At 36.9% G+C, this 20,292-nt stretch overlaps 1 protein-coding gene across 1 annotated transcript; it reads right to left on the bottom strand.

Moving 5' to 3' along the window:
* Positions 1-1,181: 1,181 nt before the first annotated feature.
* LOC106094548 (protein takeout) lies at positions 1,182-16,796 on the bottom strand. Its single transcript, XM_013261767.2, has 5 exons — positions 16,570-16,796; positions 16,403-16,495; positions 2,342-2,495; positions 2,151-2,284; positions 1,182-1,941 (listed from the first exon to the last, which is right to left on the bottom strand). The coding sequence occupies exons 1-5, from the start codon at positions 16,655-16,657 to the stop codon at positions 1,628-1,630; spliced, it is 783 nt and encodes a 260-aa protein (XP_013117221.2). The 5' UTR covers positions 16,658-16,796; the 3' UTR covers positions 1,182-1,627.
* Between the last annotated feature and the right edge of the window lie 3,496 nt (positions 16,797-20,292).

The raw sequence follows: 20,292 nt of genomic DNA, 5'->3' as shown, positions 1-20,292 counted from the left end.
AAGTATGGTTGAAATCGGTCCATAACCTGATATAGCTGTCATATAAACAGATCTGGGGATTTGACTTCTTGAGCTTCTAGAGGGCGCAATTCCTATCCGATTTGGATGAAATTTTGCATGACGTATTTTATTTTTTCTTTCAACAAATGTGTCAAATAAGGTTCAAATCGGTTCATAACCTGATATAGCTGCCATATAAACCGATCTGGGATCTTGACTTCTTGACCCCTAGAGGTCGCAATTATTATCCGATATGCCGGAAATTTTGTACGACGGATCCTCTCATGACCATCAACAAACGTGTTTATAATGGTCTGAATCGTTCTATAGCCCGATACAGATCCCATATAAATGGTTCTCTCTATTTTACTTCGTGAGCCCCAATGGACGCAATTCTTATACGAATTGGCTGAAATTTTACACAGGTCTCCAACATATAATTTAATTGTGGTCCGAACCGGACCATATCTTGATATCGTTTTAATAGCAGAGCAACTCTTTTCTTATATCTTTTTTGCCTAAGAAGAGATGCCGGGAAAAGAACTGAAAAATGCGATCCATGGTGGAGGGTATATAAGATTCGGCCCGGCCGAACTTAGCACGCTTTTACTTGTTTGAATCTTCTTTGTTACACATACTACATTTTGTATTGCAGTAGTTATAGACACCTGATGTAATAAACTCTTGATTTTAAACAACGTGTTCTTACTTGTCTTTGGTCCACGCAAATTCCACGAGGGAATAAAACATAACCCCCAACACTTTCTTTACAGAAATTTAAGTTGAAATTTTTACTTTAAATAAACAAAAAATTTAGAAAACAAAACATTTAGAGAAATGTTTATTATAATTTTGTCATAGAAAGAATTTTATTCAAGTTATGTTTTCATGTTCCTGTGGTGTCGCAATGAACGAAAACGTCTAAGTGAGTCTGATGGCAGACTATCACTTAAAGCTAACCTAACCTTTGTTTTCGTTAAGATTTTATCTTTCTATCATGAAAAGAAGTTTCATTTAAATTTTGCCTTAATAACTTTTTATTGACATTTTGTCTTTAAAAAATAATTTTAAAAGTGCCGCCAAATTTTGCCTTCGCAGAAAATTTCACTGATATCATGTCTTTAGAAATACTTTCATTGAAATTCTACCTTTTGAAAAAATTGCATATATTTAGAAAAAAATTCATTGACATTTTGCTTTTATTGAAATTCTTTTTTGAAATTTTGTTATTAAGCTTCATAAATAATAGATAAATTTATAACAAAAGTACTTATCGCGCTTGTATGTTTTCAAGTTGAAAATATTTGTAAATGTTGAAATTAAAAAAATTGCTTACATTTTTTTATTTCTCTTAACCTTAAACCTTAGTCTTAGGTTAGACACTAATGGCCTTATTCACAAAACCTAATAAAGCCTTAAAAAAGGTTTTTTGGCAGTTCTTTAAAGAAAATCTGTCACATATTGAAAAAAAATTTTCTATATTAAGTTTTGTGAATAATGCCATAAGTTTACCAATCACATTTTGTAACTTACAAACTAAATATAACGAAAATATTTACAACAGACAAACAATTTTTTTACATGTAGAAAGTTTTTGATTGCACTTGTACCTGCAATTGACTTTTTTCTATTCTTCTATATCTGAGATATAATAAGTCACTGGAACGTAGTGGAAAATTTTTGAAAAGCGATCGTTCATAACTGTCTGAACAGTGGCACTTATAGAAGGTTTCATTACTTCGTACAGATCCCTCCAGTTATCGTTGAAGAGGCTAGTAGCGGTTTCTTCTAGAACCTTTTGTCCGTTAAAAAGGTTGTCCAGTCTCAGCTGGAAGCCACCAACTTCATGAATTTCCAATCGAGTTTTTTCCACATCCGTAAATAAGGCGCCATCTTCTTTGCGAAGCTTAAGGCGAACGGCAACCTCCATTTTTAGTTTCTCTACAAAATATAAATGGACATTTAAAAATAAAAGAAGAAAACTTGACCAAGTGATGCCAATATAAACAATAAGCATGTTTGAAATTTATATGAATGCTCGAAAGAGCGTTTAGTACATTTCGTGCACGATCTGATGGATTATTTTGTTGATTTTGTTATTGCAATTAAAATTTAACAGAGCCAATCAGAATCGATATACATTTACATACCTATAACAATTTTTGCTTTACCATTACCATCTAAAGGTAAAGTGAGGACACGACCTTTTACCTTGTAGTCCGCATCAATTTGAACTTTTGGAACGGTAAATTTTACTTTTGTAATAAGTTTGGTGGGATTAAAGCTGTGAATGGATGCATTTATTTACGCTGTAATTGACAATCGATTTCAATTGGCATACCTAGCATCATCAACAGTTGTATGTTTAAGTCCAGTAAGCACTAGATTCGTGAGACCGATGTTTATGGATACTGGGCCGCTGCCATCTTCAGCAATTGTAACGCTTTTCACATGTAATGGATCGAAAGAACCCAAAGATTTCAGTCCAGGTAGGCCTAAATTAAAGAAATAGGTGGAAATAATTGTGTTTTGTAAGTATTTGTAATGTAATATATATTCTTATTTTTCATAAACATTCCATTATGGTATGGAGGGAAATTTCTTGCTGTTAAAGTGTCAATTTCGTTTATAAATTGATTGTTTATCGTAAGAGCATTTTTACTGTATCATTATACACCCAGAGAAAAGTTGATACTACCAAAGTGCTCATTTCAGAACCATAAAGTATTGATAGTAAAACAACACCGTATGATACAACAACAACAGCGGATGGTATGGATGAAACATAAAATGATTAGTACCATTTGGTACTAGCCTTGTTACAGATCTGGTATTGTTTTTAATAACAATCTTTTATTGGTTTCAGCACCAGCCCGTTATTGTTTTTAGTAACAAACCGTTATTGATTATTCTACCCCCTAATCAGCCAATAAAAATTTGAAAACAAGTAAGAGCGTGCTATGTCTTTTAAGGCAAACAAAGAATATTGAATAAGAACTGTTATGCTATTGCAGCCATATCAAGTTATAGTCCGATTTGAACTATAAATAAATGCTGACCATTGTAGAAGTCATTGTGTAATATTTCAGTTCATTCGGATAAGAATTACGCCTTGTAGGGGCTCAAGAAGAAAAATCGAGAGATCGGTTTATATGGGAGCTGTATCAAGTTATTTATCGATTCTGACCATATTAGACACGTATGCTGAAGGTCATGAGAGAAGCCGTTGTACAAAATTTCCGCCAAATCGGATGAGAATTACGCGCTCTATGGGCTCAAGAAGTCAAGATCTAAGATCGGTTTATATGGCAGCAATATCAAAACATGGACCGATTTGAACTAAACATGGCGCAGTTGTTGGAAGTGGTACCAAAACACCACATGCAAAACTTCAGTCAAATCGGATAAGAATTGCTCTCTTTAGAGAGTCAAGAAGTCAAGACCCAAGATCGGTTTATATGGCAGCTATATCAAAACATGGACCGATTTGGGCCATTTACAATCCCAACCAACCTAACTAATAAAAAGTATTTGTGCAAAATTTCAAGCGGCTAGCTTTACTCCTTCGAAAAATAGCGTACTTTCAACAGACAGACCAACGGACGGACGGATATGGCTAGATCGACTTAAAATGACATGACGATCAACAATATATATACTTTATGGGGTCTCAGACGCATATTTCGAGGTGTTACAAACAGAATGACGAAATTAGTATACCTCCATCCTATGGTGGAGGGTATACTAATTTTAATCTTAGTTTATTTCGATTGTTTATGTTAATAATTACAAAAAGTAGTGTTACACCTTGACCAACCTCAATTCTTTGTAATCAGCAATTGATTCCATATCCATTGATTCCCAGAAGAGGTTTTCATATGAATACACAAACATAGCATCATTGACCACACAAGAGACTATCATGGCTTTGATATTGAATGTCCTAAGAATTTGTACTATTTCCATTTTCACCGCTTTGAACAGGTTTTTACGCACTCAAATTGTATTAAAACTTTTTATATTTGTTTAACAAATATAATGGCTTCGATATTTTAAGTACAAAGCTCAACAACACTTCTGGTGTAATGATAAGAATACAAATGTAACGACGTCAATTGTTTAATGGCCTGCTTTGTATGGTATTGAATTAATACCAAATGGTTTAAAAAATCATTGCCGCGAACAAAATAATTCCAGATGGTATTGGCAAAGTATCGTCATTTAAATATGAGTGTAGGTGGTTTTTTTTCATATAATCCTGCAATACCTAGATTAATATAATGACTTCACCTACCTCGGTATTACCATAAATTTTTTAACCGATAACAGTTTTCATATAAAAAGAAGAACAATTTTGACTAATATACGGTAAAGGGGCCATAGTTATATGGTCAGTAATGCTATCTTGTTCCATGCGTCATTTTGTTGATTTTGAGATTAACGCACTTAAAGTTTAAAAATACATTGAAATAGGCCCCATTTGGAATATTTACACCTCAATATCTCGAAAACAATATATTTTACGTGGAATTTTCGTAATGATTTTGAAATAGCGTGTTACATAACAAAAAGCCGATCTTAAAGGCTAAAACAGAATGAGCACGTTGAGCGTTGATTTTGAGCGTTGCGTTGTAAAAATGCAACTCGGTACACAAATTCCACAAAGCACGGCAGAAAAGATAAAAAATTTTCAACTTTGACGCTTGAAAACGACACGTGAAGTACAGTTTTTGGTCGTCAAAGTTAAAAATTGTTTAACCTTTTGCTTTTTTAACATTTATTTGCAGAGTTGCATTTTTCAACGCGACGCTCCTCTGTTTAGGCCTTAACTCAAAAATTTTGAAAATGGCGTATGGAACAAGATAGCATTAAGCCGACGATATCTCGTCACACAAAACAGGGTGGATACCCACCAAAGTTCGGCAACTTATGCCCCATAGCAGCTATATCGAAATATGTTCCGATTTAGACCAAATACTAATAAGTACAAGTCATTGTTCATTTGTGTATAACAAAATATTGAACTTTTAGTAGCTATATCTAAAAATAAACCGATCTGAACCATATACGACACGGATGTCGAAAAGCCTAACATAAGTCACTGTATATATATCAGTGAAATAGGATTAAAAATGCGCCTTTTATGGAGACATGAAAGTCTTTAAAAATAGAGATATTAAGCTGAAACTTTGCACAGATTCGTTTTTTGTCCATAAGCAGGTTAAGTTCGAAGATGGATTATATCTTGATATAGCCCTTATATAGATCGATCCGCCGATTTAGGGTCTTGTGCCCATAAAATCCACATTTATTATCCGATTTTGCTGAAAATTGGGATAGTGATTTGTAATAGGCCCTACGACATTTCGGTCCAGATTTGGATATATGGTTGCCCAAAAATTGCGGATTTTTCATATAGTCGGCGTTGAAAAATTTTTTCAATTTTTTCTTTTTCACCAGTCCAAGATTTTTTATGTGATAATGAACGGTTGATTTTGGTATATTTAACTTCTCTCCTATCTCACGCTCAGTTACATGACGATCCAATTCGATTAATGCTTTAATTTGGTCATCACCAACTTCATTTGGCCCACCTGAACGTGGCTCATCTTTAAGTGAAAAATCTCCAGAACGGAACTGGCGAAACACTGTCTTCCTTTTAAGGCTTTATCACCATACACATCTCGTAACTTTTTAGCAACCTGTTCCGCGTTTTTTCCTTTACGGAAATAATAAAGTAAAATATGACGAAAATGCTCCTTTGTGGGCTCCATATTAAAATTGGCGCCAAACAAACAAATGTAAACAAAATTTCGCGCACTTTTTTTCTAAAGCTAGCTAAAAGTTACAGCTGATAACTGACAGAAGAAAGAATGCAATTACAGAGTCACAAGCCGTTGAAAAAATTTGTCAACGCCGACTACATGAAAAATCCGCAATTACTTTGGGCAACCCAATAGCTGCCATATAGACCGATCCGCCGATTTAGGGTCTTGGGCCCATAAAAGGCGCATTTGTTGTCCGATTTTGTTAGACCCTTCGACATCTTTATTCGAATTGGCTAAGATGGGTCCAGATTTGGATATAGCTGCCATATAGACCGATCTCTCGATTTAAGTACTTAGGCCCATAAAAGTCGCATTTATTGCCCGATTTCGTCGATTATGATGAAACATATATACCCGAAGCGGTGGGTATCCAAAGTTCGGCCCGGCCAAACTTAACGCCTTTGTACTTGTTATTTAATAGACTAGGGAATCTGCCAGCAAAAAATAAACACGCTTCACACTTTTATAACGCAATATAATAACAGTGATTCGTCGTACATTAAGTTTAATTTTGAACATTTCTCCTTAAAGGTAAACGCAGAAAAATGAAACGTTTGGGAAATCTTTACGGCAATCAAAATAGTTTTATCACGAAGTTTTGCTTTTATTGTAACCCTGTTACTTTTCGCTTTAACATATCAAACGTTAGTCATAAACGTAGTTTTATTGAATCTAACTAACTTTGCTTCGTCTACGCTAAAATGGTCTTCCTTTTGTTGTAAAGCCAAAAATTCTATAATTGCAAAAGTTCTTCGATAGACTCAGTCGTTTATTCTCTTGTGTATCTCCGACTAGAGAGAAATGGTGAGTATTTGAGCATATAGACCAGTGGTTGGCAAAATTGCTCACTCTATTGCAGATTTCTTTGCACGTACACAAGAAAATAATTCCAAGCAGACCCATAGTCTTAGCTCGTATCGGGTAAAGAAATATTCTCACACACATTTTTTAACTTTTTTGTTTTGACTGAGCAAAGAGCAGTCAATATATTGAGCAGCTTGGTCGAATGTGGATGGTAAATTCAGAAAGTCATAATTTTAAAAGTTTTTGTTCAAAAAAGCTGGCTGTCCAATGGTAAAAAATCATTAGAGCAATATACAAATGGCTGCCAGTTACAAGAAAACACAATCAGAATTTCCAAGGCACATACATTGTTTGGCAACATTTAAGCGATTAAGAAATATCCATTACAAAGTAGACATTTGAATGTGCGAACATAACAACAACCAATTTATTTATAGCATAACGAATATAGCAGATTATAATATAAAACCATAATTGTCCATCATACCAACATGGTAAAAAAGGAAGTTTTTGCTACATTTTCGTCCGTTATATTTGATATAAATAACAGTAGATAGCAAATATAGCTCTTTCACTTTTATTTTTTGTGATAAGGGGAGGATTGCCTATTTGTATTTTAAATGCAAAAAGTGCGATCTCAATACCTACCTTAACACTGTACTTATGGTATATTTTTCTAACAAAGCTATCTTACGAAGAATCCAGTGTATTGTTACCAGAAAAAGTATTGGTACATGCCTATATGGATGTATCTCAAATGTATTGTAGTACCTAAAAGTGCGTAAAAACGAAAAAATATAAAGTACCTTAAAAAATATGTATATACATCAAAAAGAACACAATAAAAATGGGAATAGCTCGAATAGCTGGATAACCGCGTCAAGTTTAATCAGGAGAAACGTTGTGTGCATTTTTAACGCTATAAATGCCTCATTAACTATTGTAGTGCTGCAGAAGATTGTAGAAAGGATCAATGTTTTTTTGAGAGCCTACCAAGTGAAATTTATATCAGTACATGAGATTATGTACGCAGCGGCTTGAGTTTTGAAACGTTTATCGAACACATTGGTATGAACCCATCCAATTTAGTGCAAAAGGTGATGAAGATATCTGAAGATATCATATCTAAGAGCACGGTTACCAATGACTGTAAATGCAAATTTGCCCATGAGCATTCCATTAAGTAACAGGGGGAAACTTCTCACATATCAAAGAGTGCTGTCCGATTCAAGTTGAAGCTCAATGATAAGGAGCCTCCTTTTTACAGCCGAGTTCGAACCGCGCGCCGCGTGCGAAACCTCTTTGTGGAGAAGTTTTTACATGGCTGCCATACCAAGTGGTACAGAACCTTACAAATTTCGCCAGTATAAGAAGGGGAAAACCACCGCTGAAAAATTTTATGATGTTCTCGCCAGTATTCGAACCCAGGCGTTCAGCGCCATAGGCGGGCATGCTAACCCCTGCGCTTCCGTGGTCACCTTTGACTGCTCTGCAGTTACTAAGGTTTGTTTCTCTCTCAAGTCAGTTGCCATGATGCTCTCTGGTCTAGGCCGTAATTCGAATCTGCTGAATCAACTGAGTTCCGGGAATAATTTGTGAGACAGAATGTTTTGAACTCTGAAACCCACATTGACAAAAGCAATTCGAATTAAAAATATCCTGCAGAAAATTTTATTTATGGAGATTCTAAAGTGTTCCTTGATTAATTTAAATAGAACCCTGCGCTATAGATTGGGGTTATGTCGGTGAGTCTGGTAAGGACTGTAGTCCTTTGTGATACTGTAGTAAAGGCAGACCAAAGCGTGGCAAGCCTAGATCGATGCCAATACTTCATCATTTTGTTCGTAACACATCTAAATATTAATCTTGAACCCCAAGAAGTAAAGGATTTTCCAATAGGGACTTGACAAATTTGAATTGATGTTATACATACACTAATCATCGAACAGTCAGTGTCAATTTATTCAGTAAACTCAACATTTTCATCAAAAAATAAAAATTTACTTCCGAAATTCGGAGTCGGTGATCGTAACTATGTGCTTCACGAATCGACACTTCATCCACAGAAAATAACTGTTTGGTGCGGTTTGGATGCCGGCGCCATCATTGGGCCATACTTCTTCGTCGACTATGACAATCGTCACGTTACAGTGAATGGACAATGCTACTGTACCATGCTCATTGATAATTTTTGGCCTGAATTAGACGACAAGACGGTGTCACAAAGTATTCGTGCGATTCATGCAATTTGATGCCTCTAGACTATTTTGTATGGGACTTGGTCTATACCAACAAGCAGACGACGTTGAAAGGGTCCATAGCCTACATTAAAAGGAAAATAGCGATCGTTTCGAATGAAATATGTGGCCGAGTCATCGAAAAACGTGCCCGAAGTGGTCATACTAATGAAGTCGAGTTCTATACATAAATGTCTTGATTGTACTTCAAGGCGATAATTAAGTTTTTAAAGTATTTCAAATTGCTTGGGTTTTATTTAAAAAAATTTGTAAAGTTCTAATTGGAAAACCCGATATTTATGGTGGCACATATAAGTCTCCATAACCCTTAGTAAGCATCAGTTACGTGAACTGGCAGTAATTAGGACAAGACTTTAGCCAGTAAATTTTAACTTATTATATATCTGTGGTAAACATGGTGGACATTCTCAACAACATTCGACAGAAAAACTGTTTCGTATAAAAATTTCGTTTTGTAGAACGGGCTTTTATTTGGAGTATGTTGAATTTTCTATGCAACTTATTTTCCTGAATGTTTGTGTCGGGTTTGCATTTAACATATTTCTTTTAAATATTGAGATAAACTGGACCACGCTATGACATTACAAATCAATTTTCGATATGGCTTCCTTCTAAAGGAAAAATTCCAAATTTGTCCAGAAACATTCCATTAAGGAACAGGGGCAACCTTCTCACATAGTGCTGTCAGATTCAAATTTAAGCTCAATGATAAGGGACCTCCTATTTATATTCAAGTCAGAACCGCGTGCAGCAGTGCGACACTTCTTTGGGAAGAAGAGATAACAAGAGCAAATATCTGTATGTCCCACCTGGCTTATATTTTGGATTTTAAGGTATTTCATAAATGCCAAATTCCTTAAAATTACGTAATTTTAATCGTCCGGAATTTTAAAAACAGTATTGTTTTCGACAAAAAAATGATTTTGTTATTCCTTTTCAAATGGTTTCTGTCTCCAGTCTCCAAATAAGCTGGTCTCTTTTATGCTTAGTAATGGATATTTCAATGTTATACAGACGGAGTGATAGAAGGGATATGTCCCCACCCTTTGGTAGTGGGTGTAAAATTTAAAACTTTATCCACAACATTCCATAAAATAACTGCTAGGAGTGTGCTAACATATCAAAGAGTAAAGTCCGATTAAAGTTTTAACTCAATGAAAGACGTTCTACGAAGAAACATTTTTCATGCCTGAAGGCCTTTGAAACAGGGTGCTCAATTCGATTTTCCAATTTTTGAAGAGCGGATTTTCGGATTGAATATAGTAATCGATTTCATGAAAACCGAATCGGATGCCTAGATGCTCCTAAAGGCAAAAATTAAAACATTTGGAATATCTGCGCGACATAGTAACTGTGCAACATTTCCCAACACTGTTGAACGATAGTCGTTAATTTGCAACATTTTGATATAAAATTCACATTAGTTATGGTAAAAATAGAATGGGTCTATTACACGAAAATTTCAAACTTCTTTTAAGGCAAAAATGTTTTGTGTACAGTAAAAGATGACTTGTAACACGAAAAGATGATTCTTTTGATTTGTTTATATCTTTCATCTCTTCCATTTGCCAGAGAGTGTAGCTCAAAAAATTACCTATTTTGATCATTGAGTTAAGCTTAGTCAACCCAGAGTCAGTATTGGCAGGACCGCTATCGTGTGCGGAAGTTATCTCGGAAAGAGATCTCGGACCCTCCTCCTTACCCTAATTTTCAAAAACGCCTGATCTCAGAGATGGGTGGTGCGATTTAAGCGAAATTTTGTATGCTCTCATATAGTACCCTAAAAATAAAAATTTGGTATCCAAATTTCGGATATTTACTAACCATGAGAATATGGGGCTTAAATAAAAGGTATTTGAATGTAGAATTCGAATCTGATATCCAAATATGGGCACAAGTGTTTGGGGGGCCGCCTCTCCCCAAAAACATCCCCAAAGGGAAAAATTTACGACCATTACAATATGGGGCTCAAATGAAAGGTCTTTGGGAGTAAAGCACGAATAGGATATCAATATTCCGGAAAAGTGTCTATGGGGCCACTACATCCCCACAACACCACCCAAATAGAAAGTATTTGCTGACTATTGCAATATGAGGCTCAAATAAAAGGGTTTTTAGAGTAGAACACGAATCCGATATATATTTTCAAGGGGAACTCACTGAGTGGCCGCCCATCCCCCAAAACACCCCCAAGCCGGTCATGTTTGCCGACTATGGAAATATGAGGCCCAAATTAAAGGTATTTGGGAGTAGACCACGTATCTGAAATCAACATTAGGGACCAACTGTCTAGGGGACGTCCCACCACCATAACAACCCCCCATTGGACGTACTTGATCACCAAGAGAATTTGCGTCTTTAAGAGAGTGGAACTAAATATTTATAGTTTTTAGGGTCAATACCCCAAACCGGACATATTTGCTGACTTTTGCAATAAGGAGTTTAAATGAGATTAGAAAACGAATTTGATATCCAATTTTGAGGGCAATGGCAATATTGGGTTCAAATAAATGAGATATAGATATATGAGAAGAGAGCACGTTGCAGATATATTTTCCGGGCTTAGTGTTTGGCGGACCACCCCAATCCCCAAAACACCCCAAAATTGGGCATATTTACCGGCCATGTCAATGTGGTGCTTAAATGAAAGGTATTGGGGGGTAGAGCAAGAATTGATACCCACTTTCCTCCGTCTGTCCGTCCGTTCGTCCGTCCGTCTGTCTGTCTGTCGAAAGCACGCTAACTTTCGTAGGTGTAAAGCTAGCGGCTTGAAATTTTGCACAAGTATTTTTATAACTGTAGGTCGGTTGGGATTGTAAATGGGCTATATCGGTCCACGTTTTGATGTAGCTGACATATAAACCGATCTGGGATCTTGACTTCTTGAGCCGCTAGAAGGCACAATTCTTTTCAGATTTGGCTGCGATTTTGCATGAGGTGTTTTATTATGACTTTCAACAACTGTTCTGAGTATAGTTGAAATTGGTCCATAACCTGATATAGCTGTCATGTAAACCTATCTGGGGTCTTGACTTCTTGAGCGTCTAGATTTGGCTGAAATTTTGCACGACGTGTTTTGTTATGACTTTCAACAACTGTGTTAAGAATAGTTCAAATGGGTCTATAACCTGATATAGCTGCCATGTAAACCGATCTGGGGTCATGACTTCTTGAGACACTAGAGGGCGCAATTCTTATCCGATTTGGCTGAAATTTTGCACGACGTATTTTGTTATGACTTTCAACAACTGTGCTAAGAATAGTTTAAATCGGTCCATAACCTGATATAGCTGCCATATAAAAAGATCTGGGGTCTTGATTTCTTGAGACTCTACTGGGAGCAATTCCTTTCCGATTTGTCTGAAATCTTGCATGAAATCTTGCATGATTCTTACTAGATTAGGCTGAAATTTAACACAATGACTCTACTATGGTCTCCAATTTTCAGTTCAATTATGGTCCGAAATGAACCATAACTTGATATTGTTCCAATAACATAGCAATTCTTTTCTTTTATCCTTTGTTTGCCTAAAAAGAGATACCGCGGCAAGACAAATGCGATCTATGGTGGAGGGTATATAAGATTCGGCCCGGCCGAACTTAGCACGCCTTTACTTGTTTTTCCCTTTTTTTGACTGACTTTAGATGTGATATACACCAAACCAACCATGATTTGACGCGTTTGATTCCTTGGAAGGCTGAAGGTCATCATCAGAAATCCATAGGTGTGAGGGATTCAAAGGTCATACATTGGTTGATTGTATATATGTCGAAGAAATTGCCAAGCACCTCTATGAAATCGTACAACACTAAATTCGAAACTTTATCCTACTAGCTGTGTCATTTTTCCGATGCATATGTGTTTTATTGTAGCTTATATTTCCGTTCGGCCGGGGCCGAATCTTATATACCCTCCTTCCTCTTCTATACCCTTATAGGCAAAGAATGGATAAGAACTCATATTGACTATAAATCAATTCAAATCAAAATATCACACATGTTGAAGATCATAACAGAAGTTATTGTACAAAATTTCAGCCAAATCGGATTAGAACTGTATCCTTTAGACGCTCAAGAAGTAAAATCTGGAGATCGGTTTATATGGGGGCTATATCAGCTTATGGACCGATTGAGACCATATTCTGCACATATGTTTAAGGTCATAGAACAAGTCGCTTCCGAATATTTCAGGTATATCGGATAAGAATTGCGCCCTCTAAAGGACCAAGAAGTCAATTTCGGGAATCGGTTTATATGGCAGCTATATCAGGTTATAGATCGATTTAAACCACACTTGGCACATATGTTGGAAGTCATAACAAAACACAGAGTGCAAAATTTCATCCAAGGCAGATAAGAATTGCGCCCTCTAGACGCTCGAGAAGAAAAATCAGGAGATCGGTCTATGTGGCAGCTATAACAAAACATGGACCGATTTGGCCTGAATTACGCTAACTGGAAGTATTTGTGCAAAATTTCAAACATCTAGCTTTACTCATTTGAAAGTTAGCTTGCTTTCCATAGACGGACGGACATGGCTAGATCGACTTATAATATCATGACGATCAAGAATGGGGCCTTAGACGAATATTTCGAGATGTTACAAACGGAATGACGAAATAAGTATTCCCCCATTCTATTTTAGAGGCTATAAAAATGCTGGTAAGTCTATTGACAAAAAACATTAGAGCAAGACACAAATGGCTGACACGTAAAATAAAACAAAACACAACAAGTAAAAGCGTGCTAAGTTCGGCCGGGCCGAATCTTATATACCCTCCACCATGGATCGCATTTGTCAAGTTCTTTTCCCGGCATCTCTTCTTAGGCAAAAAAGGATATAGGAAAAGAGTTACTCTGCTATTAAAACGATATCAAGATATGGTCCGGTTCGGACCACAATTAAATTATATGTTGGAGGCCTGTGTAAAATTTCAGCCAATTCGTTTAAGAATTGCGCCCATTGGGGCTCACGAAGTAAAATAGAGAGAACGATTTATATGGGATCTGTATCGGGCTATAGACCGATTCAGACCATAATAAACACGTTTGTTGATGGTCATGAGAGGATCCATCGTACAAAATTTCAGGCATATCGGATAATAATTGCGACCTCTAGGGGTCAAGAAGTCAAGATCCCAGATCGGTTTATATGGCAGCTATATCATGTTATGAACCGATTTGAACCTTATTTGACCCAGTTTTTGAAAGTAAAAATAAAATACGTCATGCAAAATTTCAGCCAAATCGGATAGGAATTGCGGCCTCTAGAAGCTCAAGAAATCAAATCCCCAGATCTGTTTATATGACAGCTATATCAGTTTATGAACCGATTTGAACAATACTTGGCACAGTTGTTGGATATCATAACGAAATACTTCGTGCAAAAATTCATTCAAATCGGATAAGAATTGTGCCCTCTAGAGGGTCAAGAAGTCAAGACCCAAGATCGGTTTATATGGTAGCTATATCAGGTTATGAACCGATTTGAACCATACTTGGCACAGTTGTTGGGTATCATAACAAAACACGTCGTGCGAAATTCCATTCCAATCGGATAAGAATTGCGCACTCTAGAGGCTCAAGAAGTCAAGACCCAAGATCGGTTTATATGGTAGCTATATCAGGTTATGAACCGATTTGAACCATACTTGGCACTGTTGTTGGATATAATAAGAAAACACGTCGTGCAAAATTTCATTCCAATCGGATAAGAATTGCGCACTCTAGAGGCTCAAGAAGTCAAGACCCAAGATCGGTTTATATGGCAGCTATATCAGGTTATGGACCGATTTAAACCATACTTGGCACAGTTGTTGGATATCATAACAAAACACGTTGTGCAAAATTTCATTCTGATCGGATAAGAATTGCGCACGCTAGAGGCTCAAGAAGTCAAGACCCAAGATCGGTTTATATGGCAGCTATATCAGGTTATGGACCGATTTGAACCATACTTGTCACAGGTGTTGGATATCATAGCAAAACACGTCATGCAAAATTTCGTTCCAATCGGATAAGAATTGCGCACTCTACAGGCTCAAGAAGTCAAGACCCAAGATCGGTTTATATGGCAGCTATATCAAAACATGGACCGATATGGCCCATTTACAATACCAACCGACCTACACTAATAAGAAGTATTTGTGCAAAATTTCAAGCGACTAGCTTTACTCCTTCGGAAGTTAGCGTGCTTTCGACAGACAGACGGACGGACGGACGGACGGACGGACGGACGGACGGACGGACGGACAGACGGACGGACATGGCTAGATCGACATAAAATGTCACGACGATCAAGAATATATATACTTTATGGGGTCTTAGACGAACATTTCGAGTAGTTACAAACAGAATGACGAAATTAGTATACCCCCCATCTTATGGTGGAGGGTATAATAAAGAAATATCCGTCCCAAAGAAGGTATTTCAATGTGCGAAAGCAACAACTCCCAAAAGTTGACATGTACTTTCACCGTAAACAAGTCCGACGTTTTTCACAAAATAAGTTTATGTGTCGAAAGTTTTCTTTACGTTAAAAGAACTACGTTTTTGCATGTAGAGATAAAGGCCATTTTTATGAACAGTTGGTCTTTTAGAGCAATTAAAGAGAAAAACTGTGAATTTTTTTTTTTAATTTTTCTTTGGGGTTGGGCCTTTGAAGAAAATGTGTTTATAGAAAATTTTATGGAATTTTTTTTTATGGGAAAAAATGAAATAAAATTTGGTTGAAAAAAAATTTTCATCGCAACTTTGCTTTAAAATTTGTACACAATTTTTATACCCACAACCTAAGGGTGGGGGTATACTTGTTTTGTCATTCCGTTAGCAACACATCGAAACATCCATTTCGGACCCTATGAAATATATATACACATTCTTTAAAAATTAAGATATTGAGCTGATACTTTACACAGGTTCTTTCTTTGTCCATAGGCAGGTTAAGTTCGAAGATGGGCTATATCTTGATATAGCCGCCATATAGACCGATCTGCCGATTTATGGTCTTAGGCCCATAAAAGCCACATTTATTATGCGATTTTGCTGAAATTCGAGACAGTGAGTTTTGTTAGGACCTTCGACATCTTTTTTTCCATTTGGGCCAGATCGATACAGATTTGGATATAGCTGTCGTATAGACCGATCTCACTATTTAAGGTCTTGTACCCATAAAAGGCGCATTTATTATCCAATTTCGCTGAAATTTAACACAGTGACTTTTGTTAGGCTTTTCGACATCCGTGTCCTATATGGTTCAGATCGGTCTATTTTTGGAGCTAGCTGCCAAAAAGGCCAACATTGAACCAAAAGTCCGTACCGAATATGGTCCAAATCGTACCATATTTAGATATAGATCGTGAAAAATGCATTAGTTATGCACCCATAGTTAATGCATTTTTCACCAGATTATAGTGAAAGGTGATTAACATTGCTGAGGTGGTGGGTATCCAAAGTTCGACCCTCCAAACTTAATGCCTTCGCATATATTTAATTTTACAAAATAACACTTACCATCATTCCAATTGGTGAAAGATGATTGGAAGTTTTTGGCAAAGCAACGATTAAATCCAGGATCTGTTTGCTTGCAGGGAGTTAGAAAATCAGCTAAATTGAAAATATAATATTCCATTAGTTTCTTCACAATACGCTTCACTTTTTGGTTTCATCTATTTACATACGTTTTTCCGCTAGATATTTATCAGCATTGACTCCTGTAGCCGCTACCGCTATAAGCACCAGAAACCCAATTTGATTTTGGATCCTCATGACTTTTGCGTCACTCCTTTATTTAAGACACAAACAAATAAAATTATGACTTTTAATGCGCGATACAAACTTCTATCCAGTGCCAAGATGACTGCCGACAGACTTTGCTATTATGCTCGTTAAATTAATAATTTCAAAATTTATATATTATAGCATTTTTGTGTGAAAAAGGCAGTTATTTAAGAGAACAATGCTAAACTTTCGAAACTCGAATCTCCAGCCGCCTATTTAGCATCTATTTTAACTTGCAAATTAACAAATGCATCCAGAGCGATTACCCGTTATACCCTACACAATATCTAAAAACGCAAAAACTTGGTGGCGATAAGTTTATTTTCAAGTTTAATGTCATCATCAGATAACTCCATTGAAAACTGCAAAACATCTCAAAGTTTATTAACACTAAACAAGTAAAAGCGTGCTAAGTTCGGCCGGGCCGAATCTTATATACCCTCCACCATGGATCGCATTTGTCGAGTTCTTTTCCCGGCATCTCTTCTTAGGCAAAAAAGGATATAAGAAAAGAGTTGCTCTGCTATTAAAACGATATCAAGATATGGTCCGGTTCGGACCACAATTAAATTATATATTGGAGACCTGTGTAAAATTTCAGCCAATTCGTATAACAATTACACCCATTGGGGCTCACGAAGTAAAATAGAGAGAACGATTTATATGGGATCTGTATCGGGCTATAGACCGATTCAGACCATAATAAACACGTTTGTTGATGGTCATGAGAGGATCCGTCGTACAAAATTTCAGGCATATCGGATAATAATTGCGACTTCTAGGGGTCAAGAAGTCAAGATCCCAGATCGGTTTATATGGCAGCTATATCAGGTTATGAACCGATTTGAACCTTATTTGACACAGTTGTTGAAAGTAAAAATAAAATACGTCATGCAAAATTTCAGCCAAATCGGATAGGAATTGCGCCCTCTAGAAGCTCAAGAAGTCAAATCCCCAGATCTGTTTATATGACAGCTATATCAGGTTATGGACCGATTTCAACCATACTTGGCACAGTTGTTGGATATCATAACGAAATACATGGTGCCAAAAATTCATTCCAATCGGATAAGAATTGCGCACTCTAGAGGCTCAAGAAGTCAAGACCCAAGATCGGTTTATATGGCAGCTATATCAGGTTATGGACCGATTTCAACCATACTTGGCACAATTGTTGGGTATCATAACAAAACACGTCGTGCGAAATTTCATTTCAATCGGATAAGAATTGCGCACTCTAGAGGCTCAAGAAGTCAAGACCCAAGATCGGTTCATATGGCAGCTATATCAGGTTATGATCCGATTTGAACCATACTTGGCACAGTTGTTGGATATAATAAAGAAACACGTCGTGTAAAATTTCATTTCGATCGGATAAGAATTGCGCACTCTAGAGGCTCAAGAAGTCAAGACCCAAGATCGGTTTATATGGCAGCTATATCAGGTTATGGACCGATTTGAACCATACTTGGCACAGTTGTTGGATATCATAACAAAACACGTCGTGCGAAATTCCATTTCAATCGGATAAGTATTGCGCCCTCTAGAGGCTCAAGAAGTCAAGACCCAAGATCGGTTTATATGGCAGCTATATCAGGTTATGAACCGATTTGAACCATACTTAGCACAGTTGTTGGATATAATAACAAAACACGTCATGCGAAATTTCATTTCAATCGGATAAGAATTGCGCACTCTAGAGGCTCAAGAAGTCAAGACCCAAGATCGGTTTATATGGCAGCTATATCAAAACATGGACCGATATGGCCCATTTACAATACCAACCGACCTACACTAATAAGAAGTATTTGCGCAAAATTTCAAGCGGCTAGCTTTACTCCATCGGAAGTTAGCGTGCTTTCGACAGACAGACGGACGGACGGACGGACGGACGGACAGACGGACGGACATGGCTAGATCGACATAAAATGTCACGACGATCAAGAACATATATACTTTATGGGGTCTCAGACGAATATTTCGAGTAGTTACAAACAGAATGACGAAATTAGTATACCCCCCATCTTATGGTGGAGGGTATAAAAAAAGCAGTAAATTGCCATTGTGATCTGTAGAGTAGGAAAAGCCGAACACTTTTGCTTAAAGGCTATAAACGAAAAAATCATCTTACTGCTATTTTAAAACAAGTATTTGGGATGTTTTATTTGACGATTTCGCCAGCTTATGGACCAATAAAATGTATCTCCCGCTAAATACTTTGTATTGTATTTCAACGTTGATCAACACTAACCCTCATCCGAAGAAATCAAATACATATCAAGAGTTCATATCGGAGTTCAGGGTAGTTATTTTTTTTTTAATTATTATCCATTTTTGCATTCCAGAAAGTTTAATCATTGAATAAATATGTTGCGATGCCACCATATGTTTTATACTTTACACGCTTACCAATAATGTCATTAATAAACGGCGATGATAGACAGGGACAAGTCCAGCCGCTTAGTTAACATTTTCCTCCAAACAAAATAAGCGGAAAATCCGTTGGATGGTTCAATATAACAAAACTTTTATAAAATACTAGCAGGGCCTGCTCCATTGCGCCTTCTTTCACTCTCTTATTTTATATGAGCCCTTGCGGTCACGTCAGAAAATAAGTTATGTTTGGGGGTGCTGGTACGGTCTTTCAGATATTTCGTGCCAATATGGATATTATATTGGTGTTCTTCTCCCAAATACCATTCATTGGAGCCTTATATTGCTATGGTTAGTAAATATGTCCGGTATTGTGGTATTTTTTGGGGGTGAGGTAGACCCCCATATATAAGATTCGTGCTCTAGTCTCAAATACCTTTTATTTGAACCCCATATTGTCTTTATTGGTTTATATCGCTTTTGGCGGGCTTTGGAGGTGGAGCGGCCTTCCTGGAAATCCCACCCTAAATAATGATAAAAATTTTTGTATTTAAGTTATTATAAACAAACTAAATTTCGCTTAAATCGTCCCACCCATCTCCAAGATCTGGCGTTTTTGACAATGGGATAAGGGGAGGGTCCGCCCATTAAAGTTTGGATGTTAGATCTATTTCATTCTCTTGGATTTGGTGGTGGATTGGAGTAGCCAAACTCTTTGCCCGGAAAGTGGATATCAGATTTATACTCCACTCCCAAAACCACATTGAAGCTACATGTTGCTATAGTCGGTATATATGTGTGGTTTAGGGGGAGTTTATGAGGTGAGACGTCCATGAAACACTTGGTCATGAAACAGATACAAATTTGAGCCGCTTTTTGCTATAGTCCACAGTTATGTCTACTTTGAGGGGTATGCAGGGTGAGGCGGCCACCCACGTACTAAGCCCTGAAAAAATATCAGCATCGTGCTCTACTCCCAAATTTCTTTTATTTGAGACCCAATTGCCATTGGTTTCGGGGGGGTTTATGGCCAAACATTTGGCCTCAAAATTGTATATCAAGTTCGTTTTCTACTATCAAATACCTTTTATTTATCACCATAGGCAATCATGACCGGTTTGAAGGGAGTTAAGAGGCGGACCCTGAAGTAATATCAGCATCGTGCTAGATCACGATTTTGTTTGAGCCCCATAATGTCAAGCTTTTTTGAAGGTGGCTATCAAGATATTCGGCACTACGGGTCTCGTTCA

Source organism: Stomoxys calcitrans, chromosome 2 (assembly GCF_963082655.1).
Source record: "Stomoxys calcitrans chromosome 2, idStoCalc2.1, whole genome shotgun sequence".
Lineage (NCBI taxonomy): Eukaryota > Metazoa > Arthropoda > Insecta > Diptera > Muscidae > Stomoxys > Stomoxys calcitrans.
Note: the sequence above shows the minus strand (reverse complement) of the source record. Positions and strands in the feature narration are given on the sequence as shown.

Coding starts and splice junctions, on each gene's coding strand:
- LOC106094548 (XM_013261767.2), bottom strand. CDS start 16,657: ATGAGGATCCAAAATCAAATTGGGTTTCTGGTGCTTATAGCGGTAGCG. Junction 2,285..2,341: donor ACAACTGTTGATGATGCTAG/GTATGCCAATTG, acceptor ATCCATTCACAG/CTTTAATCCCACCAAACTTA. Junction 1,942..2,150: donor TAAAGCAAAAATTGTTATAG/GTATGTAAATGT, acceptor TATATTTTGTAG/AGAAACTAAAAATGGAGGTT.